Genomic DNA, 26484 nt, shown 5'->3' on the forward strand with positions numbered 1-26484 from the left:
GCATTCGTGGAATGTTAATGGGCCAATGAAGTGGTATCTCGTGACCGAAGGAAAATAACGCGTTGCTCCTAGAGGACCGGTCTAACGTTCCGATCCAGTTTAAAACCACTTTTAATTTTTGGTGGGTGCCCTCCGAACGATCATGAGAAAAATGTTCCCACGACTATGATCGCGGTAACGTGGAATATCGCATTTTATGCAAAAGTTTTGATTATATATATTTAACGTCATATTTAATTTACCATATAGAATAAAATACGTTTAAAATGTTTTAAATTCAGTTGTTTTAAATACGTTTTTTTTTTTTCACAATATAACACGTTATACTTCTCGAATATCACATAATAGCATCAAAATGCGTCCGCATCGATATGACGTAATTGTTGATGGCGATCGCATTTAGTGTAGGCTAAAGGCTTCTTCGACTTGCACTTCTACGACTTCCGACCTTAATATGTCTCTTTATCTTCCACTGTTCTCTTAATTCTCGATATCTTAAAGAAAATTAAAATCTCGGAAACTGTCAAATATTATATATTGTTACACTTTACGTTAGTCTTTATTTAAAAAAAAATCGTGTTATTATTTTGAATGTATTTAAAGAATCTTTCACTATGTTGGAATTATTTAAAATAATGTAAAACTGTTGAATTATAATTTCTTCTGTTTGGATTCCAAGATTTATGTGTCTCACTTCAATGCGCCATAATGTATTCACGCGAAGACTATCGCGCCAACGAGAACAAACTCACATCCGTTCCTGAGAGAATAATCTCTCATCCGTTGGTGCATCACGGAATGCCGATAAAGAGAATGCGCTCGGTTTAATGTACTGTAAAAGAGGGAGGTACATTAACGCCAAACATACAATGCATTCAGTACGGTCTTGGAACGAAATTGCGAAGTGACGTAACGAATGACGGATTCATCGGCCACTTCTCGTTCGCAATAAATCCAATTGTTAATCTTTTACACAAGCATGCATTTTTCTTTCGTGGAAGGAGCATCTTGTGAGATTGAACAAAGACAATGGATTACGTGAATCAGGTCAGAAGGATGATTGATCAGGAGAAAGTTTTACGCGGCATGCGATTTCCTTCTTGTTCGGCGAGTGTTACGTGCCTTATCATTTCCTTCATTATCATTTTATATTGGTTCTATATGTTGTGCTGATATTAAACGAAGAAATTTGTCGATACGTTTCACAAATCAATTCTGACGTTTCCGAAGAAAACCGCCTTTTCTTTTTACCGATGCAACAAAGAAATGTATAAACTGCGTTGTCCGTTATTTAGCTCTTTCGATATTGCAAAAACTGCACTGACAGACAAGCGCTTTCTTATCAAGGAAAATGTGAGACCTGATTCTGTTTGCGGCCTTCGTAAATCTATTATTGACCGTTTGGAAATATTATCCGGTATTACAGTTATGTCGCAAAAAGATATCGTACGATGCAGATATATTTTGCTGAATACCGTACGAAAACACGAGCCGGAAAAAAACACGCGTATCATGTTATCTCAATTCAGCGATTTTTTCAGTTTATATGAAATGTTTCTTTTTATTGACAATATTCGTTTCAAAATAAGTAAGACATTATCAACGACGTATTTATGCTAATATTTCAATCGTAGCAAGTTTATGATAATTTTTTTCACGCTACAAAATATATTGATACGTACATATTTATTTACTTTAGATTCATTTATTTGTCTTTTACTTTGTTCTATGGCGTACGTGCAATGCTATTCCTACATTTTTATCACGGGACCGTTGCGAGGTTCCACGAACAACGACCGATAACAGCAGACGAAGCTAACGATATTGCTGACGCTAGGATAACTTCGAGTAATCGAATCGTCCGCCTCGGTCGGTTCGCGTATCCCCTTCTACGGTTATACGATCGCTCTTAGCTTCCGCGAATCCATTGACGTGCAACTCCGGAGCGTGTCTATCGAATGGAATAGTGCGAATCCGACGAAGCATAACAAAACTTAGTACGCCGGATTAGCACGCACCCGACAACAGGTTTATTTCCAGGCTAATTTCCTGACGGACGAAGAAAATCCGCGTTGGAGGAGGGGGCAGACCTTGGGTTTCGGACCCTCGTGAAATTTGCCTCGGGAGAAAATTCACGTTGAAACGCGTCTAATTGGCAGCCGAGAGCGCGAGATGTATTACGGGGAAAAGTAAATGTCAAGCGTTTTAAGTGTCATTTTGTACGTTCGCCGATTTCGACAGCAGATTTACTCGCGGAACTTTCTAATACCCGTAAAACGACCATTTCCAGTAATTGTGCAACTGGTTAACTTTGTAAAAATTGAAGTTACATATATAAAATTGTTACGTACAATCGTACGTATCCAGTTACATATAGTATACTGAGTTTCAGGAGAAATAAAGTAAAAATTCTCTTTGAAGTTTACTACTTTAAGTAGGAGAGAAGAATAAAATTACAAAGTTTATTATAAACTTTATTTTAAATTTCAGAGCAATTATACGAAATAATTATCTTGTTAAGTAAGATCTTGAAACAAATTTTCCACTGCTCGATTACGAGGAGAAAAAGATCCGGACAGATCGCGGTCACTAGATCGGGGTTTTATATACTTCCTTCAATGCGCTGCGATAAAAAGCAGAAACTTCTTGAATGTTTTGAAGGAAATTACAGACGTTATTGGTAGAAAAACTGAGAAAATTCGATATTCGAAGATAACGTTTGCCAGTTGCATTGAAATTAAGGGAGGATGCTCAGCGACATTCCTTTGAAATTGCATGTTAAAATCTAATCTTCATGTATAAAAGAACTGAGGATGTTGTAAATACAGTCATCATAGGCAATGTAATCTCTTAAAAGAACATCAATCCGCTTTAAATTTATTATTTTAATTTTTTAATCTGGCATCACAAATTTTGTTACAATTCAAACGATTATTAATTCGGTAGATAAAAATAATTACTCTCTCGCCGGAAGATTCTTATCCGATCAACCGTTATAATTTCGCGAACTTCCGGAAATAATAAATGTACGGAATTACTTACTTCTTCGTAATTTGTAAGCGTTTAATATTCTACGCACTTATATAGGCGGCGTCTTTAAAATACGTCTGTGTAATGCATATAATTATAGCCTAATAACGGGCGAAAACGTCGATCAATCGCTCGTCCGCTATTATCGATACGCTATACAATTACTTACTGAATGTAATTTCGAATTACGCAACAACATGACTCGCGTGATTCATCGCAGACAAAAATGCACCCGCCGTGAAATCGCGTTACATCGCTGCGCTGCATCTTACGCGTATATACGCAACTAGCATTAATTGCATCGCAATTTCATTTTTATATCAATCAACCCTTTGCGTCAAACTGCTCTTCATGTGCGTGCTGTCATGCGAACAAGTTTTCGTTCCCGGCGAGATCGTATTATTTTTGATGAGATTGTACGCGAATACATAAGCGAGAATGAATGTACGTCGCGAACTTTTGCGCAACATAGGGCACTGCACTTTTACGAAATTGAATGGTAACTTTCCACGTCGCGTAAAAATTCGCAATACGTCATATCTGTCAGTCATGCAACCATGAAATATCAAGTTTCTCAAGACTTCGGTTTAAACTTGAAACTGATTCTGAAATTTAATTCTGAAAAAAATTGTCATGAAAGTATTCACGCACCTGATCTCTGCTACTGTTGGTGATTTTTACTTGTATTTATTATAGATTTTTGAAAACAAAGAGAATCTTTTCTCGACGATAAATATATGTATGCGTGTCTCTGTTAATTAAAGTCAAGTTAATTAAAATTTTTTGAGGTTATTCACACAACTTGCAAAGTTTGTTTACGTTTTAATTTCAGGCTATATCCCTGTAGCTAGTGTTTATAAAAACTCTTGGAGTTTAAAATATACGATGTAGCTGCAATTGCAGTAGCCCGTTCCGTAACGTTGAGGATTTGCAGATTAATGCGTTGAGTAAACGGGGGTAACGAGCAATCATTTTTCACCGCTGCTGGAGATTCCTTTCGAATTACCTCCGTACTATATTTGAGGGCATGCGTACGAGAACAGCTATTCGAAGCTAAGGCCGCTGGAATTTTGCTCCCTTGTTCAACCCGCTTCGTACGCACGCCAAAAATTCCTTGTCAAAGGTGCGCCGAATAATTTCGAGGGTAAAAGCGGATTCAGCGTTTGCCGGGGAGGCGCGGGGTTCATCGTCTTTCGCTCATATATTTTTAGCGTTGCGCCTGGTCAACATTCTCCTTCGCGTTGCGCCCTCCGTGTGTTGCCCCGGCCATTATTCTCTTTCGCTTTCCTCTCACAGTCCTCGTCCTCCCTTTTGCGTACCAACGGACGCAGCTGTCGCGCGGAATTGCACCCATTCGCGCGCATTTTAATTGTGCATGTCACCATGCTATTTCAAGGTAAATGTTCGCGGGAGAAGGTTCCTATGTGACTACGATAACATTGTATGATTAATCGCGAGCTAGAAACGGCGCCAGCGTAATGCAACTCGACCGACGCCCTTTCGCGAATCATCGGTCCGGCATGGAAGCTGCAAGAAAATATTTTCCCTAGGTCAACGCGGTCTCGTAATTTACTCTCGGCCGAAATCTGAGAACACTTCACCACTTCCGTTCATAATATATCTCGTTATATATGCGTCGACATATCTCGATGCGTTTACAGAATACCAAAAAGAATAAAGTCTCTCAATTCTCTATGTATAAAGTTGTTAAACGCACAATATGTTGCTTGAGATCATCGAATAAAATAGCATGGATTAGCCTGAAGAATTGCTCGAAGGAAATGACTTCATTTGCAATGTAAGCCTGTCATTTACGCTCGACGCTCTCATTACGTTTCGCGCAATAGATGGTCATTCCTCGCGCAAATACACGCAGGAGAGATCAAGTACACCGCTCGAACCCTATTTAAATTCATGTTCAATTTACCGGACCGGTACAGTTGCATAATATATAGGTATTGCTAGGTACGCCAGTTATCCTTCGAAACAATCTCCTCGCCGCGACGGTTTAGCCTTTCGCTTTCGTTCTCCAGGATGGAACAGTCGAAGTAAGTCCCCCGTTGATTTTACGTTTAATTAACGAGACGGTCCCGCGGCATTTCTATCACGCATTCGTCCGTCTGTCGCGATAAATATAGCGTGTGCATGCACGCGCAGCATCCCGCTGAAATGACGTGTGGCTTGAGAAAAACGTTTATGAGTAATATTGCGCTGTATATAATTATTCGCAGATGCCTATGGTATAAGCATCTTTGTCCGCTTTGTTCCCGTGTTGATTCTTTAACGTCAGATCAGCTTTAGCGATCCGTACGTTTTTCTAAGGTGTCTAGAGATTTAAAATTTACATATCTATTCACCTTAGCTATGCACAGAGAGAACAATTTTATTGCAGCATCTAGAAAGTTAACTACATACAGATCAGAAAATAATTTTATACTGGATCATCAAAATAATTACGTAGGATGCCTTAAATACGATAATGTTGCTGCAAACAATTTTGATATTCTAGCAACTAAGTTAAACGTCCGATACTTTTATAAAATGATTTGACATAATTATTTTCCGCACAATTATTCTTTTCGTGTGGGCATGCGATTACAAAAACGCAAAAATTTTACGTAAACCTAGCATTTTATCTAACTACTAAGAGAACGCCTCCATATAACATCTGGCATTATACATTTATGAAATCTCGGACACTTGCATTATTAATTTGCATAGAAAAAGTACGCTCGGGGACGTTTACGAAATACCACGGCGAAAGAAAAGCGTCGGCGAAAAAGAAAAAGATCCTGCGTCTGTTTTCCGATCGCGTGCGGTGTGTGGGCGATGCTATTATCTGTTGATTATTGGCAGCATATCGACGATAATTAATGCGCGCACGAACCGAGCCACATGTCAAACAGGATGCTTAATGCCGATATTATAATATGTGGGACAAAGATCGGGAGATTTGTACCGAGAAGGAGAGAGAAGGAAACGTGAAGGCGGCGAACCACAGGAATTTATTCAGACAGATAAGTCTGTCATAAGCGGCGACTGAAAAAGGAGCTGTATATTAAGATCAAGACTAGCATGATTCGATTTTTCTGAATAAAGCGTGCAAGAAAGAAATGGGACTGAAAGAACAGGCATTCAAGACGTTTTGTGATCCTCAATAAAACTTTGCAGTAAAAATCAATGTAAAAAGATGTAACTTCATTCTCGAACATAGAATTCAAAATAATTGATGAAAATAAAATCAAATCAAAATTGATTGATAAAGATATAATATCTTGTATATATTTTCACTATATATATTTTCACATATATAGAATAGAAAATTGTTAATTTATAAGAAAATTTATTTTTTATTTTGAAATATAATTAAAAAATCGAGATATTAAATTATTTAAAAAAAATGCAAATATTAATAAAAAGACAATATAGTTTTATTTAATTATATATGTATATAATTACGAGTTCATTATTGCATATAAATATATATAACTCGTGAAAATATTTGAAGTGTTTTATTTATAAATCTATTTGTAGACGTACTACTTTCATTTACTGATATCTTTTTAATTATTTATATATGTGTATATAAACTTATAGTCATTTAGTGAAAACTCGATAGATATGATAGATGTGATTAAAATTGTCACGCGATTTCACTGTAATTTTGTGACATACATAAATTGTATGCATTAAGATCATAACAGAAAAAATTCGCAAATGTTGCTGAGATGAAAGCGCTTGAAATGAAGTGGCATAATTCATTAACGATTATTTACATGGGTATCTTTTTGACCATGACAATTTTGACCGTTTCTCTCTCCGTATCCTAGTATTTAGCACAGTAAAAATGTATTTCTCTTAGTAATTCTCTATCGTGCTTACCAGAGTGCTACGTAGACACTGCGAATGACTCTCGACCATTAATCATCCCATTTTCTTAGGTACGAGGCTCTCGCATCTCGTACGATTCTCGTACGATGCGCTCTCAGTGCATACCGTAATAAATGTACCTACTGCGAGTACACGGCGCATATTAGTGTACAAGCCCGTACTTATTTGCGTGACAAAGCGTGATATTCAGACACCGGCGTGTTCGCAATACAGCACTTCGCCGTTAGCTATTATTCGTGTCGCATGAATTGTAATCAGGCATGCAGGCGACGCACCCGGACTTAAGGCCCCCAATATCGGTAGGTCACGCCGCAGACGTACGCAAATGCCTCCTGGAATGATTCGTTTTCGAATATACCGTTAAAGCTTCGTCATTGTGCTGGTTGAAAAAAATATATATTACCGCAGTAGGCAATGGAGTAATAACGTGACACGAGATGAGTCCTTTTCCCTTTCGAAATTGGTCATCCACGTGTTTACGATGATACGCGCTATTTAACGTGTTACGGGTAATTTGGCACTTCGTTGGAAGTTTATTGACCCGACCCGGGCAATCAAGAGTGCAACAGACCCCTCTAACATTTTAAAGAGCAGTAAAATGAAAAATAGTGTTCGATCGATTTGGGTCGATTGTAGATACAGGTGAATATGATGACGAACTAAATTGCATTAAGGCTAAAGACTCATATTTCAGAGAAAGCGTAATTGGATGTAAGACCAGCTGACTTCCTCAGGAGAGTTAGGTAGATCAAGCTGGAAGCGAGTGGAAGCGGAACGGTTCTTAATGTAAACGTACCCCTTTCCCCAGGTCCCTTCCCCATCCACTATTACCAAAGGCACAAATTCAGTGCCGTCGTCTGATAGATGCTAGGTAATCGCTGTACTTGAACTCTGCGTGGACTCGAGTGCTTTTGATTTTGATACACGGAGCGGTAACTGCCCACCCGCTACGACACTCGTTGGAGCATTATCTGTCCGAGGCTGGGAATTCCACGGTGTAGCGTATGGGCGCGGTCATTGCGGCAGGATCTTTTTGCTCCGATGAAGCTCGTTAAATCGAGCTCCATCAGAGACGGATTACAGGCTGCTTCGCGCTAGACAATTAAGTCAGGTCGAGCTGATTGTATCCCACGCTCGCGCGCTACGTTCGTATCCTTTTTTTCTCCTTCGCGAATCACCGTCAGATGGATCGCACCGTAATGCAATCAGCAGCCGGCGCATTGGTCTGTTCAAGTCACCGCGTTCGTGATCAATTACATCAGAGACGCTTATGTAAACGTCAATACTCTCGCCTTCAGCCCTCAGTTGTGCGAGCATAGCTCTTTTGATATTCACGATTGAATCGAGACTACGTTCGATTCGCACCAAATTGGTCAAACAATAGATCAGAAGTGCAAGCTCCGTTAATACTTATGCTAATCGTGATTTGTTCGTGCTTTTTAGTTTGTAATCACTTGATTAAAAGAAGATGAAAAAAACATATCTCAAAATATAAATAAATAAATAAATCCTTTGTGACTTTGTAATTGGAAAAACTTTGTTAAAAAGTTTTATTGATCTTGCCCTTTGATTTCTTTGCTGATCAACTGATTTGATTCATATTTTATCTCGGTAAAACTAAGGTCCTTGGATCTATTGGCGAAAACACAGTTTGAAATAATTAAGCCGTTCCTAAGAAATCTTGCAGACGAATAAACAGATAAACACTGTCAAATTATAAGTTGTTTGCTATACACTATTTAATAAATAAATAAATATATATATATATATATATATATATATATATACACACACATAGATAAAATTTTTGAACAAAATAAAATTGAATGTTACATAATCAAAACCCAGAAGAGACTGTGATATTATCTATCAGATGCATAATTCAAACAATAGTAGAGGAACAGGATATTCATTTAACTGACGCGAATATTACGAATATTTCATGATGCCCGCAAAGGCAATTGAATTACTCGTTATTTTTGAGGATAATCTAATCGTGACACTCGCTGGAGCGATTCAATCTGTTGGTGGCACCCTTGCGCACATGGAAATTTATCATATCCGATATAACTCTTATCATCGAATCTAACACATACATTGCCGATTGTAACCTTGTAATAACGTATGTTCAATCGCAACACCATCTCATACACCATAGTCAGATAGAATCTTCAGTTTGCACAAGCTACTAAATGCATATGAATTAAGATATCGTTGTCCTCTTTTTTAGAAAAGCTTGGTTCCCGGATCGGTTAGATTACTATTGCAAAATGAATGTAGTATATTGGTATAAAATTCTTGAGACTGAAAGCCATTAGTTATTTGAACATTTAAATTTTGAGCTAATATTTTGTTTTTTAAATACTTAATGAAATTTGATTAAATAATAGTTTTTTTATTCATTAATAATTTTTATTGTATTGTTAATGTAAAGTTTAATTAATCAAAATCCTTCAATAGAAATTGCTGTTATTTCAATAATTTCTTAGATTTCAATATTGATCACCTCCTAGAAAGTTTGGTTTCTAATATCTGTGAGATCTCTGTATTCCTAGAAAAGATGAAATAAGCTAATTTCTTGGTAATAATTATTACTCATTGTTGGTGGATTAAAATATCAATGATCTTTCAATCAGAAGATTGTGTAACGATCGAATATTAATCATCGTCCCAACGGAATTACATAAGAAAGATCTCGCGAATAATTCCCAATGAGTTTCATTACTACTGTGCGAAGGAATCTTGGTTGAAGAATTTATAGCCTCTACATATGCATCACCGACGATATGCGTAACATCGTCGAGTTATTAGAGCGCGTGTACGCGCTGTCCCCATAGTTTGAAACCTTTTAAGCTGAGAAAAATAAACGTTTTACGGTCTAAGAATAACTGAGCGATGCATAGGATGTGCAAGTCACATGCAACCAAGACGAACGCCGAGTGTTGTCTCGTGGTATGTAGGAAATCTTTGTTGAACGAAGAGAAGCAAAGAACAACATTAAAAATGGAAATGAGTGTATCTCGTGGACGACAAAGTTGATACAATTTTTTTTCGACTCAAGATTTTGTCAGTTTGACTAATGATTGATTTATGTAATAAATTTGTATCGAGAGATTTGTAACGATTGTTATGGTGTTACCTCGCATTCCACTATATTGCATCATTAATCACAGACTCGGTTGCAGCGCCTTTTTCAGATACGAAACACGATATTTCTATCCACTAGCATCGGCAATCTCAAAGACCGATTTAATCGTGCTGGCAGAATTAAGCAAGCGCAAGAAAATCTGGGCGAATCTATGACGAAACATATATTTTTACTCACTTTGCTTCAAAAATAGAGTGGGAAAATGTAACGAAGAATTTATTATTGCGTAACAATATTGAGTGGTGATACTGTTTCTATAAATATTCACAGTCAATATTTTTAAGTAGTACTGAAAAAATTAATGCAACAATTAATGTTGAACAGCTCTCAAAATGGTACAATTTAGATTTATATTTTATCTTATAAAAAGAGAGGTAACGTATTATGCGTAACAGCGTTTATTTTTCGCATATTAATTTTGAACCATTACCAGGTGTGGCTACAATGGTAGTGAGTGAAACTCGAGCACAGTAGAGAGAGAGAGAGAGAGAGAGAGAGAGAGAGAGAGAGTTTTTGTATTATATTTTTCGATGCAACGGGGCTGCTATACCGACACATGTTTCATACCTCTGCTCTTTAACTAGAGCGGGTAACGTTGAATTAAACGTCGGAAGAGGGAGGGTGCTTGTAGCCAACAACAAAGCGATAATTACAATGCACTCTTCCGTGTATTCCCTCACAATCACCGGAATTATATTTGGTTGAATAGTTACTTGACTGCTTTCTCTCTGAAATTCAAGGATTCCTTTCAAAGCGTTACACGTAAACTTTCATAAATTTTCATCTGCAATATTTTTAACTGCAATTGTAATTATCCATCACGATATCATGTAATACCCGAGAATAAATTAATAAAATTCTCAACGTGATTAATAACAACATAATTTTCGTACTATTGTATAACCACGTCGACACACGAGATATAAAAAATAACGCGAAATACATTTTTTATTGTACAGTTAAAGTCTAAACAAAGTACATCTGTAAACATATCATGCAAGATTTACGATGCCATAATAATTTAACAGGCGGTTTATGAAAACTACGGCTATTCACCCTAATCGCCTCTCGGCGCTGTTGTCCGGGCACATGATCTATCGATTGCAGCAGCTCTCGCTTTTCATCCCGAGAATCATCTGACAGCTGTAAACTTTCGCGTAAACGCGAACTATGCCGGCAGGGTTTTCGACAGGTTGATACCATTCCCCAGGCAGTAAGAATGACAGATGCAAAAGTTTTATGTCCTATTGTGCTAACGCGCTTTGTGGTAATGTTTGTTTCATCATGAATATCGAACATTTTCCGAACCGTTAGGGTAGTATTTATGACCATAGTGGTCTTGAGTATTTATTGGAAAAAAATTTATTTCAAACTGAATAGAGAAAAAAGTACTGCAGGCGACAATAAAACATAAATCTTCTTTTAAATCGAAAAAAGCATCGAAAATATTAAGAAATTTATATTATAAATATATTATAAAAAATGTTTTAATTACTATAAATAAAATTATGTAATATGAGCGGTAATGATATGAAAGTACCATTTATATTTTTGACTCATAAAATTGGATGTCTGATTTTTTGAATTATTGTACATTATGTGTTTCCATTCTTTCATGTTCATATTTTTATCTACTTTGATGTATTTATTTATAATATTAATTTGTATGAAAGTAATCAAAATATGACGATCATGTTGGATGTAACTAATATGCATTATAATACATCTTTGTCAACATATTGTTTGTTGCCTCGATGATGCTTTTCATGACGTGATGGCACGTAGATCAACCGCAAAAGTCAAACATTCGTACGCAGTTTTGCGGTTCCTCCGGTACCAAAGTGCACGTAGGAAGTCCGTAAAGGTGTACGACTGAAAAACGACACCCCGAGTGTGTTGCGCATAAATAACGCGTCGCGGCTCAAGGGTCGAGAATCGAGTAACCACCGAGGGTGCGTCCTCATCTTCTTCCTGCGTCCCAACCGCTTCACCGATCATAAATCACTCTTTATATACGTTTCAACGCGAGATCGTGCTCTCGTAAAATTATTCTTTTCTGCACGTGGTTATCCTCGAAAAAAAAAAAAAATGCGACCGCGAGTGCGGTTACAGCGCTAGCCTTCTCACGATTCTCATTGGTATCTTCGACTCTCGGCCTGCGGTGTGATTTTGTTATAAAAGATAATTGTGAGCACTAAACGACTTAATAAAATTGGATGTAACAATTGGCTGTGGCTTACAAAATCAGAACTTCCTATTTGCCATCGCTCATGCGTAAAATGTCGTTATCTCTAGCGTATTAAACATTTTTTTTATTAATATCGTTTCATGTTTCTCAAAATTTTCACGTAATACATGTACGAAATATTAAACTCCTGTTTTATTTGAGGAACTTTCTCATCGTCGTATGTAAGATCAGATTATCTATCGTAATTCACGTAATACAGTGTGTATCAGAATTCGGCGGGATTATGTTTCACGAAATCTCAGATCATGTTACTCGGATTACACAGACGGAGCGTGTCATGTAAAATACATCACAATGTAATGAGATCACTTCAAGGATCGCAAAGCCACGAGATCTCGGAATTCGACCTTCTCACGAACGATTTAGGTGCATGTTTCCCGCGCATGCAATACATTTGCATCTGTGTGGCAATAAGGATCACGGCCGATCAATAAAGTGGCCAATAAAAATCATGGATGGAATTCGAGAAGCGCATAAAGCGAAGTACAGATCGGATCGATCGATCACGCTTAGAGCCATCGACCTCGATCCGATTCGGTTCGATCTTTTCTCACACTTTATAGTTCTTCATGCATGTCTTCCTGTTGATGAAAATGGCCTTCGGGAACTCCAGCGAAATAGTGATCACTGAGAATGGAATTTGATGCCATAAAACGCATTATTATTATAGAGATAATCACGAATCTGAAACTGCGTCTTCCGCATGTTAATAAATTTTAATCAGTTTGTCTAACGGGTGTATAAAATTAATTTGACAAGATTTAAAAGAATCTGGTTTTATCCGTTTTCTAAACTTGATCTTGGAAGACTGATGATGATTTTCCTGCATGCAAATTTTTACTAATTAAAGGATGTTTGATCTCAACTGCGAGTACTGCCGACGCAGTAATTTCGCGTAGCGTATAATTCGTATGAAAACACTGCGAATCAACGTTTGCAGCTGAAATTACAACTTACGCGATTACTCGCTTGCAGTAATCTTGACGAGGCGCCACGAATAAAATATGAGAGACCGTTTATATGATCCCTTAGTCTAACGACTGCGTTTTACGACCAGCCGCAGGTTTCCTGCCTCGTCTGGAAAGGACCCTCGCGTGATTCCCTTGAATGCGCGATATTTTCCATAATGAAGCCGCGGCTTCGTTAAAATTTCCTCGGCCATAAAAGGTTCGGTCAGATGCGCGAGGTAAAATCTCGCGACGATTAAGGCGAGCGAGCGATTCACGTCGATGACGACGACGATGACGACAACGACGACGACGACGACGACGACGACGAGGAGAGAGACGCGTCGAAATAGCGAGTTAGAGAGAGAGAGAGAGAGAGAGCTCGCGACGAACGCAGACGACTTGGTTGGAGAGGTACGACCTTTACCGCCGCGGAATGCAATATCTCGAGACACTTGGGCCGTTCGCGGCAACGGTGATTATCGATTTCACGTGCGACCGGTACCAGTTTTCATGGCGAATACCTGCATTTCTGCGGCTAATCGCGCAGCGCGCGCTGAAAAAGGCAGGAAGAGGAGAAGTGAAAGTGGTCGGGCGCGGGAGGGAAAGTAATAAAAGTACTCTTGAACTTTGCAATAACGCGATTGGTGTCGAAACGTACTGACCGAGGCGTATTTAAGTGCGCTGTTGCGTGTGCAAGACGATTCACAAAGAAACGTGGATGCGCGTATCTTCTTGTACGATTTGAATAAAGGATGCATTCAACAGATTTTATCGCAATAGCAGTTATATCACACGATGCCTATTTTTTTCACATCTTGATGTCTTTTCATTGGTAATGACAATTCTTATTTTTATGCTTTATACAATTAAATAATTAAAAATATTATTGAGTACAAAATATCGTCAATATAGCGGAAGAATAGTTATTATATTTCTAACAAGGGAACTTTACAGGTGCATTATAAGCTATTATAAAATGATTGCAACGATACTTTCACTGTCTTTAAATGTCAGGCTTAGACACGTTTATCATGTTTTATTACTTTATTTTATTATAAAGATATACATTATATGAAGTCGATCGAAAGTGAAGTAATAGTCCACTATTGTATGAAACATTTCATCGAATTATTATCATATGTTTGTTTTCTTAATTATAATATTGCTTAATTATAATATTGCTCAACCGCGATCCATTTCTTATTTTTCATAAACTATGCGAGCATGTTTATTCGCGATTATTCCGCTTTTTTTCTTTTATTAATGAAAAATGCACACTCATATCAGCCGATGCACTTCATACCACAATTTTCTTAGTGCAAAAGAAAGACTTTCAACGTTATAATAATTATTAATTGCAAGATAAACGGAGGAAAGATAAATTTAATGTCTTCATACAAAGTTAACGAACATCGCGTGTGTGATTATTTCATTTGCAATCGTGATTTTTGCTATTTTTTTAGAGAGATAAGTAGCAGACTTGCTATCCATATATATTATTTAATAGTTTTAACGCAAAGTACTACTTATTCTAGTTAAGAACATATAATTGTGAAGATGACTGTGTTAGCGAATTGATGATTACCATGTCAGAAGTATAATTAAATCTTTACGTGCAAGTCTTCTTGTCACTTCATGAATATTCAATAATACTTTGACTATTCTTCCGAGATCCGTTTATTTAACTTCTCGGCCGCGATCATAAATCGAGTCAAATGGGACAAAGCGAAGTGTCCGTGGATCCTCGCGAATGAGATGATGCATCTTAGACTGCACGTGCGCCATAACGTGCCGCGTAACTCTACCTTTTCTGTAGCATGCAATAGGATTGCAGTAGGAGAAAGTATCGTGACAGGTGATTTGTTGGTCGCTAGAACTGGCGTCGAAGCCATCCTCGAATACAAAGAACGAAATTTCCCCCCTCCGGCTATTCCGGTTGAAAACGAAAAGTCGTTGCATCGTCGCCGAAATTTGCATCAGGAATTGAATTCCGCGGGAAAGGAAGTCGTGAGCATAACTTTCGAAATGCGTTTGCTATTTGAGTCCTAGGCGTCCTGGCGTATGTATTTACCATAATAAGATCCTAGTGATTTACCGCGATGAAAGTTTCCGCCATAAATATTCAATGCTGTGAACATAAACAAGTTACACCTGCAATTTGTGAAACCGCAATTATTTCCAGAAATCTGCAATTTTTTCTTCCCTCGGACAAGCAAACTTTCCAGCGTATTTGCGGGAAGATGATTCTTCGGTAATGGCCATTTGATTGCGTCTATTTTTGCAAGATTTGCCGCATGGTATTTGTCTTTGCAGCAAAGATTTGTACCGCGACTTTTATTTTACAATAAATTTCGTTTTTTACTTTATTAGTGAACCATTAAATTGTTTCTCTATAATTTTACCGTTGGAAAATACTGCTTTTCGAGTGCTCGACACTTAACTCGTGACAGAATCCGTCGTTATCTTTTACGTGTCATACATTCGTATCTCATGGATATACGAAGAAAGTCATTGTTGATAATGTTTTACTACATCGTCTTAATGAGCACGTCGGATTTGGTGAGTTGTCCGCATTTTTTTGCCGCGACTTTTCTTGCGTGACATTCCGCGTTGGTCAGCAACCTGTTGCAATGATGAGCAATCGATGTACTGTGATCCGTTTAGCCATATCAACGGGAAAGTTCCCGGCAATTATTCACGTTCTCGAAGAGAGCCGGTAAAACTAGGAAAACCGTTCGGCACTCGATTGATCGTCAGCTAGCGTGTTTTCTAATTGCCGCCGTCTTATCGTTCGTTAAATAGTTAAGAAAATGTTGCAAGTACCGGTCGAACGACTAGTATAAACCGGGAGTCGAGAAACGACTTAAAAGCCCGCCCATAGCTAATGATAACGTATGATTACTTTAACGGTTAATTAATGTTGTTTAATAGAGCATGTAGATTGACAGAGGAAAAAGATTAAGAGGTTCGCTTTAGAGGTTCGTCGTAGTGTACAATAACAATTGAACAATATTGCAGCCACGTGTCTTGCGTCATTTTTTACTTTTTACTGCAATACTAATAGGATCTAACTATCAGATGGCAGAAGGATAGATCAATTTAAGTCGACTGCGTCGACTTACCGACAGCACGCTGCTGGCGTCGCAGATGGAACGTCGCATAATTTTATCGAAAGAAATTGCTCTAATTCATTGTAGTTACGCATCTTGCAGACTGTTATTACATTGTTAAACCGAACGTTTCAAATATTTAAAAAAGTTTCACGAGCCTTCAACTGTAATAACTAATTTAAAGCTGAATCAAGATTTAAATGTGCTTAAAATTATTATCTTCGTACGCGCGCAAACGATCACATTGTTGATCAAATACTCGCAACTGTTTGCAAACAAGTTGAGTGGTTTGCAGTAGGAACAAATAACGTGCTTGAATCACAAGGTGGAATTCAACTTGTTAGCATACCACCGCCGCACGGAAGCGCGGCACGTACGGCTGATTAAATCGGACCACTCATAAGACCACCGTGATCAAACAAAATGTGAGTCATTGTACTCATCCATAGAGTTGCAGCTCACCTATAATTAATTTCATCGCGGCATGCTAAGTGCCTCGTCGCACTCTGACTTGCATTTCGATCGTTCGCTCACTCTCTGCGGCCCGGCCTCTGCTCCCGTTTTCCTTCGCATATCGACTTCGCGCATCTGCTCACGCGTCCGCGTTACGCCAAAATACACAATCGCGTACGCCAGCTATAATTATTTCCAGCCGTCGATCGTGAAGGCACGGATCGCCTTCGCTTGTGAAAGATCATGACACACGTATCCTTGATCGAGGAAGATGTGTTAATTAGGTACTTACATTGCACATTCGAAAATATATGTTGCAGTGTCTCGAATCTTTCCGAGACACTGAGAGTAATCTCCGTCTTTAAAATAGGACTTTCCATTCTCAGTGAATACGGATACAGTGCGCGCTGAGTAATTAGAAAGTATAATCGGCCCCTTATGTTCAGCACTGCCGGAGGTCTTTATCCGCGCGCCTGCGAACTTCCTTGATATTAATTGACAATCTATTATGATAATCAACGATACGTGTCAATTAATGGACGTACGGACATAAGCATGGATCGTTCGCGAGAGCCAGACACGAATCTACGTATCCGCGAGGTTGGTCACGTTTTAGTTAATCTGGTTCTTCACGCTCCAGCAATTACCGAGAAGTGCCTTTCTACATTCCGTCGTAATAATTGCAAATCGCAAATACTAATGTTATTCTACTGATTTTACGTTATAATAATTATTACAGACCTGTGGAACAATTTATACGGTACGACGTACATTTAATAATCGATAATGCCGGGGCATCTCAAGCTGGGCATTTATGATCGATTTGCATCGTCCCCGCTTTCTTATACGGTAATGACAGCAATTTACGTCAGTTGAGCGCAATTATCGTAATTTATCATATTTGATTACACTCCTTTATATTCAATGTACATTTGTGCGAAAATTGTTACACGGTTTAAACAATTATGTCAGATTTCAATTTGTATACAATATATGTGCAATATATTGTATACAGGTGTTACAAATATAATATATATGTAACGTGTGTCACGTGTTTATTATTTCACGGTATTTGTTTAATAGTCTTTTAAATATACGGATGCATTTAAATAATTATACTTTCACGATGATCTAGGATTTGCGCTGGTCTGGAACGCGTTAAAATGAAGGCGCGACAATAAATTAACAAGTCATTGACAGACTTTCATAAAAATGCGGGTTGGTTTTCTCCCGTAGGTAAACAACTGATGTGACATCGCGAGGCACGCGAAGAGCACTTTGGAAGCGGAAATAGAAATGCGATGTCACACTTTTGAAACTTTTAAAGGACTGCCGCGGGGCAATAGCTGTTGGTACATGAAATTTAATAATCACCCCTATGCACGCGCCTCAACAATGTGCGAAAGGGTCGCGCGCCTATTCAGAGTGGATTATATCCTGTGCCGAAACGGTCCCTCTGATTAAACGACTCGAGGAAAAAGAGAAGAAAGAGGGAGAGATATATCATGACCCTCGAAGCAATATTTCACGTGCTCTACAAACCGCTTATAATCATGAAGATGGACCAGACGAAAATCGATCTGTTTCGATGGAAGGTTCAATATCCTGATTGGAAAGCGTATGCGAGCCGTACTGAGAAATAATTTATCGTCGACACGCGTGTGAATTCATGCTGATGTACGATTTTGAACGACGTTTATTTTGCAGAATCCGGTTTGCAACGGCGCTCGCGTAATTACGTTGCATTGAATGTGTATCGAAAGAATTGTATGCTATATTTTACATCAATGATTTTAGCAGAGCCTAGCGCGAATCTCATCAAGTCAAAGCTTATTTCCGATAAATTAATTTTTGAAGAATACTATTTTAATCGTTTTACGATATATAAATAATATTTAAAAAAAAATTAATGCGGTTACTTTGCAGAAGGAAGTGAAATACACGAGTTTTCCTGGACTATTAATAACGATGTGAGAAATACATTTTTTGCTATATAAAAAAAGCTATAAATTGACTAGACGACATTTTTTATCCTATGTGGGGCGTGATAATATTGATAAAATAAATACTTGAGAGCGCTAGCAGCGTGAAAAATACATTGCACGTGCCATATAATTCTCTCACGAGTCTCGTGCTTCGACGTGAGGGAAAAATAAGTTCCGATAATTCGAGATTCTTGGGGGAGTCAGCCACGTGCATGTACGTGAATGAACATCAGGGTGAACGAAGATCATCCCGCGTAACGCATGTTGCATGATCGATTGTAAAAAGGCACACAGCCGTTTCATGTAATCATATTCCCAAGGAATCGCAATTTGATTTATAAACTTATGGGCTACATATAGCACAAAATTTATCACCAAACTAACAAGTCTGGTTTCTTAAGAGATTAATGTGCGATTATTGTTGAAGATTAATGTGCAAAATATAAATGAGTGTAATCGTTGTAAATATTCTCAACAGATAGACTTTCGATACGTCAGAAATATATTAACGGGCTTTTTCAAAAAGAAGAAAATAAAGATATCTTGATCTTCAGCTGTGCGTAAATCTTGCCAGTATTCGAATTAAGTAAGGTACTTAAAAATATAATCAACAGGTAGCTTGTTTCCTAAGTTACGTTCGTAACTTAGGATTCACAGATACAATCGTTTTACTGCGTAATAAAATGCAGTAAAACGATTGTATCTGTGAATCCTAAGCTGCAATAATGACCAAAGCAATGTAACTTTTAACAATTCGTGTCACTGTATTCCCAGATCATCCGTATTTGAATTCTACGCGTTTCTCTATTCTGCCCACGGCATCAACACGGTAAGGCATCTATAAAGCGCTTACGTGCGCCGCACACTTTCTACTTACGATATTAAAGTGTCTCACGACGCTGCGGGAGACGTGATATTTTATCGGAGTGCAACGTGACGCGTATCATGCGCCGACTGACGTTACGTCGGCGAAATACTTTCCTCCTCGTACAGCAATCGCTCCTCGAGCGTCCCCGCACATCTCTTCGGTCGCATATTAAAGCGTTATTATGTATACCTAATAAGTAAACCGTCCGGAGAAATTTCTTTCAGTCGCGGACGACTTATCGCGAGCGCGTTACGTCGTCGATATTACGCGTAACCGGCGTGCCTGTGGAACGCACACGATTCTTATCCGCGACGGCGGATCTTCCTCTGATCACGATCGCACATTGCATCCCGAGCTATATCGTGGGATACGAGATACGAGAGCGTCTTTCGTCACGGACACTCGATCGAACAGTTCGTGCTCCGGGATGCAGCCGAGCCGTGTCTAAGTGGATTTCACGCTCGCACGAATGCGAGAGTATACCGTGTAGCATCGCGCCGAGAGACGCGATACGACGGAACGAGCGTGCACGCGGGATTTTCTGTGTAAACGCACGTGTTATCCAGCCGCGCTGAGTTGACGGTATTGTACGTACGGTGGCGAGCCGGTACGGACCCTCTGGCTTATCGTGACATTATTTACCCCCATATGTCGATTTATGGCCCCCCCTCCATTAGGGACGGATCCGCCGGGCACCGCGGGAGATCTCTCCGACGCTAGGCGGGGCGGGGGGACGAGGGGGATATCGTCTCATCGGGGAGACGGGAGATCCTTGTCCTTTATCACGCCCTCCGTTATGAGTTGGCGGATGAAATATTCGTCTGACTTCCGTTACAGCTTCGTATTCATCGAGAAGTTCTAAATGAAATTCTAGATGGAGTTCCAAATGGAACTCTCCAGCAATAATGAGCAACGCTGAGAAAATAGCGTCAGATTCCGCTGAATTAATATTTCGTACTCGGATTACTATCGAAATTTGCACGAGGGTATTTGTCATTTTGATTCATGTTCTTCTTCTTCCTTCGTGTTACAGAGACACCTGGACAAGGGAAGCGATCTTGCCGAGGCGGCGAGCGCGAGCGGACTTCGCGAGCTCGCAAGATCTTTGAAGCAGCATCTACGAGGATTCGGTTCCCGCTTGGAGGATAGACGAGAATACTTGGAGGACACGTCGAGATGCTGTCTCTTGCAGGATCGCGCTTACGAGTGGGCGCAGGAGGCTCGCCTGGCGAGCGAGAGAAGGTCTCAGCAATTCTTGATGGCGAGGCCGCCTCTACCGCCCGAACACTTCACCGAGATGATGGCCCTGGCGGAGAAGCTCGGTAACGAAGTCCTCCTGGAGCAATGTCGTATCGCCCGGAACAAGTGCGCGGAGGCCCTCGAGATCGCTAGGTCCACGTCCGCTCCGGGAAGTCCCGCGAGGAGAAGATCTTTCACCGCTTCCGAATCGACTTCTTGGGACGACACCTTGGCCAAAAGTGAGACTTCTTCTTTTTTTTCTTTTTTATGGTCTTTTCTCTTTTTTTTCGTCGCAAGAAAATATCTACAACGGTACACATGTTTCAGGAACGTCCTGGGATGATAGCGACAGCAGTGCATCTTACGCTTGTCCGATGGAAAGCGTAGGATCAGCTGGTAGCAGTGGTCGGCCGGTGCTGGACAACATTGCCGAACTTCGAGAGAGTGCCGAGCAACTTCTGGACTGCTCGCCGCCGCGTACACCTCCGCGAAGTCCGGCACCACGAAGACTGGTTAAGCCGCCAGTGAACTCGCACCTCCACAGATCAGCCAGCATCGCGCCAGGAATGAAAGCGAAAAAGTATGCTCGTGTACATTTTTTATCTTTTATTTTTTATCCTATTGCCATTTCTTGTGGTTAACAATCAAAATATTCACGAAGATCAAGAATTGATATTGATAAAAAAATAAAAATATGGAACAGTGAGGTCATTGGTATCTTAGGTGTGACATTTTATTGCTGTGCCATGGCTATTTTAATAGCGACCCATTGTTCCACCGTAATTTCCGTTATGCCATCGTACCGATTGTTATACGATCGTAACGTTGTTAACGAAGAATTTCACCTTGTAGAACAATACTGCTCATAATGAGGGAGATGATACAGACTGAACGAGACTATGTGAAGTCCCTCGAGTATATAATAGAGGTAATTATTATGTGCGCATCGTTAAAGTTTATTCTTGAGTAATTTTATTATTTATTGCGCATGCTAATGTATGTAAATTTTCTTGCGAAGAACTATATTCCGGAACTCGTGCGGGAAGACATCCCGCAAGCTCTCAGAGGACAGAGAAACGTGATCTTCGGGAATGTTGAGAAGATATACGAGTTTCACAGTCAACACTTTCTACGCGAACTGGAGCAGTGCGAGCAATCGCCCATGCTGGTGGGACAATGCTTCCTCCGACACGTAAGCATAACTATATTATCAAAGTTCTTGATAGTTAATTCAAGATATAAAAGAAGTCAGATGTCACATGGAAATAAATTTCTTGCAGGAGAAGAAATTTTATCTTTACGCCTTGTACAATAAGAATAAACCAAATTCGGATTCGCTAATGGCGGAATACGGCACCAGCTTCTTTAAACAGAAACAATTAGAGTTGGGAGATAAAATGGACTTAGCTAGTTATTTACTGAAGCCAGTTCAGCGAATGGGAAAATACGCTTTGCTACTTCAGCAGCTGGTCAAAGCCGGCACAGATTTATCGGAACAATTGTCCGGCAAAGAAGAAAAAGATGACAAGGAAGATGGCATGAAACCGATGGTCGAAGGTGAAGCGGATTTGAGGGCTGCCGAGCAGATGGTGCGATTTCAGCTTCGACATGGAAACGATCTTTTGGCGATGGATTCGCTTCGCGATTGTGACGTAAGTTTCATTTTATTATGCCTTGAAATAATAAGATAAAATTAATACTTCCACTTCAATGAGTAAATTATTAGATTTATTTACTATAATTAGTCGATTATTAATTATACATTATTAATTATAATTTTTAATTACAGATTAAGAATTATTAAATTATAATTTAAAGAATTTAGATAAAAAATTATTAAGTTGTAATGTACATAAATATTGCACAATGCAAAAGATATATTATTTTGCAGGTAAATGTAAAAGAACAAGGCAGACTGCTGCGGCAAAACGAATTTTTAGTATGGCAAGGAAAAGGCAAAAAATGCTTACGTCAAGTCTTCCTGTTTGAAGATCTTATACTCTTCAGTAAAGCAAGAAGATTCCCCGATAGAAAGGTAATATTCTTTTTCATGTTGTTTCACGTATATTTTTTTTATTTCTTTTTGTTTTTTTTTTATATTTACGTTATGTATATTTGATTTCAGAACCTTGATATTTACATCTATAAACATAGCATTAAGACGACAGATATCGGTTTGACTGCCGTTATCGCAGACTCGCCTACAAAATTCGAGATCTGGTTCCGTAAGAGAAAACCAGGAGATACATATACGTTACAATGTGCGAGTGAAGATATTAAGAAAGCCTGGACTGAAGAACTAAGCAACCTCCTGTGGAAGCAGGCGCTTCGAAACAGAGGTAATTCGCCATCTTTGTTTCGTTTATTAAAGAAAATATATACCTATATACAAATTTGGGAGAGCACGAATTGCTATCAATGATATTTCACTTTGTAGAAGTGCGCCTGGCAGAGATGTCGAGCATGGGCATTGGGAATAAGCCGTGTTTAGATATAAGGCCTAGTGCAGATCAAATAAACGATCGATCCATCAGCGTAGCTCAACTCTCTAAGAGTGAGTACAATTTACAAATTGTCTAGAAATATTCTCATATTCTGAGTATTAAAACAAATATTTGAATTTGCCTGTACAGCACCTAGATTTAGAAACTCTATAGCGGTATCAATGACGGAGGACTCCAGTCGTTGCAGCAGAAGGCCGCATAGTGTAATTTCCGTTAGTTCGTCATCGAGCAGCGGTGGAAGCAGCGGCCCTCCGACGACGCTTAATCTTGGATTAGACACGAGTCCACGACCGCATCATCGTAGTACTACACTGAATAGCCAATGTAGCGTCGGTGAGTATCACATTTTAATTTCAGTGATCTTTAAGAAGAGTCGACATTAACAAATTGATTTATAATGTTGTATTTTCATTGTAGAAAGTGGTATTATCGCTGACATCTCAATCGTGTCGGATGATGGAGGCGATGGCACCGAAAGAAGTCATTGGAATTCAACTCTGGAAAGTCCTACGTCCTTACCTACGACTTCTACCCCACTGCAATCGCCAACTAGCGCAACAGCGGTAACAGTTACCCCTGCTTCCTCAACAGATACGAATCTCACATCTTATGATCAAGACATGTCTATTAATCTATAAATTTGTCTCGATACGGGGAGCATCAAGAAAAAGCGAGTTTATCATTAATTCATTTGCAAGTTTATGTTACGATTCAAGTTGTGTTACGATGCAAATTTGTAGTGTGATACGACAGATACGTAACACATTATCGTGGCATATTTAAATAGATACAATGAGGTAATATCGTTACACGCGTACTGTAGCACTAGAATACATTGCATCCTTGAGCAATTATAGTTTAACGTAATGAGGAAAAATATAAAGTCGCATGCAACTCGGTAGGTCGCCGCATTACGCTTAACACGTGTGCCCAGCTACGAACTTGTAATCACATTACATAAACGTAGATTTTTATCTTAAAGTTGCGGAGATGAGATACCGAATTTGAACACATTTAACTTTCAAATGAATCCGTCTGTAAATCTATCTTTTGATACGCTTCGAAATATCCACAGATTTATGAGGACGTAAAGCTATTACTTGTGAAGCTCACTGATAACTGGTGATAATAACTTCTGAAGTAATGGCAAACGTGTATTTTCTTATTCCGTCTATTAATTTTATCAACGTGCTCAAGACTACGCGAAATAAATATTGTTCTATCAAATGTACGTTTATATGTCGAGGTATGCTACAGTACCACAAACGATATGCACTTGTCGCTATCCTCATTTACATTGGCATTCCTGAGCGGAAAATTTCCGATGACTTGTAAGAGAGCGAGAGAAAGAGAAGAGAGTTTTATACATTTATTTATAAATATATTATAGTTAATAAATAGTAATATTTCAATTCCACATTGTGTTCGCGCTTATTGTATTATATTAAAGAAAATATATTATCATACATCTCTTTAAGAACGTGATTCATGCAGGAATTGGAAAAAATGTATATTTTCCTTAATTATTATCCATTATATCGATGCTGTCTTTCAAGGAGATGCATCTAATAAGTTGATTATGGATTATTCAGGAATGTCAAATCAATGCGCACACATACATACCAATTTGTAATATAATGTAATATCAAAGGTTTATACATTGTAGCCACACAAGTAATATAACCAATAGTCTATATATTATATATTTCCAGATTATATATCAAATATATATATATATAAATATTATATATATTATATTCTTTTTATGTCAGAGTCATTTGTAAAACCTTTTATCACCCGTCGTAGAGGTAAATCCAACTCTGGCCTGTACTCGAAAGCCAAATTTCTCTTCTTTTTACGAAATACTATTATATTTAAGAAATAAATTTGTTCTTATACACGTGTGGATAAATGTTTTGGAACAGCTTAGGAACATTTAGAATGGTAAGCTTGCCTTAAGACAATCCACACTATATATTCCAATATTTTTTTTTTATAAATCAATTAATTTAACTATGCAGAATCGCTCATATTTCTTTACCGAATTGTATATATAATAACATATTAGTGTTGAAAACTATAAAACTTGGAAACCATTTTAAAAGATAATATTTGAAAAAAATGAAAATCATTTTTGTGAATCTAGAATCTCTATAATCTCTTGGAGTAAGTGAGTGAAATAATAGCTGTTTGCCAATATGTGATTCTGCATTGTTACACTTGCTTCCAAATAAGTCGTTAATTAGCCATCTTTATTGCCAAGGTCTGTCAAGGTATTGCAAGTACCTTATGGATAGTGACCAAATCATTTATTTCGTATCTTTTGCGTGAGGACAAAAGTCGCAAGTATTTAGAAGTGTAGACGTAGATTATAGAGTATTACAAAGAACTGGCATAGTCCGATGCACCCTATTTTATTAGGAATTATATTTAATCGCAAATTACTATGATTTCTAATCAAATGTAATTGTGTTTACCTGAATTTAAACTATGACATTAATATGCCATACGTACATCGGTGCACCTGGCTGAGCATCCCAAGCTTCGAAAGTAAAACTAAGCGAAAGAAAGTAAACAATCTCTATTTTCCACATGTCTGTGAATGCGTGTTTGGTGTTGCTTTTGAATTAGGGATGTGGAGTAACAATAATAACCTTAGTACCTTATAAGAAAATATGCCGATAGTCACTTAATATTACATCTTCTTAGATATTTATTATAATATTTTTTTAAGTAGAACATTTTAGTCTCTAGATTAAGTATTTCCATTATAAATGAAATGTATATATTACATTTAATAACACACGATTATTTCAGTATTGTACCATGTCTATAACACCGATGTATTTTATTACTTGCTAAATATACTGTATTGGGTGCCTTTTGTAGAGAACTCAAATGTTTTTGTGAACGTTATCACACCGTATTATCTACCACATATGTCTACCATTTCCAGTATGTAATTATTTGCCGGAATAAATATTTCGATGTTTCATATGTTTCAATTGATTGTTACAATCGCCATTTCGGCATGTATTTTATACGTGAAATTTCAGCA

The 26484-nt window shown here is 38.3% G+C and overlaps 1 protein-coding gene across 2 annotated transcripts in view; it reads left to right on the forward strand.

Moving 5' to 3' along the window:
- Nucleotides 1-26319, forward strand: part of LOC105201882 — a 289517-nt gene extending 263198 nt beyond the window's left edge. For both annotated transcript variants that reach the window (XM_011170150.3, XM_011170151.3), the window contains exons 14-23: nucleotides 20717-21161; nucleotides 21250-21502; nucleotides 21775-21850; nucleotides 21941-22114; nucleotides 22203-22574; nucleotides 22814-22957; nucleotides 23048-23261; nucleotides 23360-23476; nucleotides 23556-23759; nucleotides 23844-26319. In XM_011170150.3, the coding sequence (XP_011168452.2) occupies nucleotides 20717-21161; nucleotides 21250-21502; nucleotides 21775-21850; nucleotides 21941-22114; nucleotides 22203-22574; nucleotides 22814-22957; nucleotides 23048-23261; nucleotides 23360-23476; nucleotides 23556-23759; nucleotides 23844-24064 (2220 nt within the window). In that variant the 3' untranslated portion in view covers nucleotides 24065-26319. The remainder of the gene's footprint in view (nucleotides 1-20716; nucleotides 21162-21249; nucleotides 21503-21774; nucleotides 21851-21940; nucleotides 22115-22202; nucleotides 22575-22813; nucleotides 22958-23047; nucleotides 23262-23359; nucleotides 23477-23555; nucleotides 23760-23843) is intronic.
- Nucleotides 26320-26484: the final 165 nt, after the last annotated feature.

Source organism: Solenopsis invicta, chromosome 9 (genome assembly GCF_016802725.1).
Source record: "Solenopsis invicta isolate M01_SB chromosome 9, UNIL_Sinv_3.0, whole genome shotgun sequence".
NCBI lineage: Eukaryota > Metazoa > Arthropoda > Insecta > Hymenoptera > Formicidae > Solenopsis > Solenopsis invicta.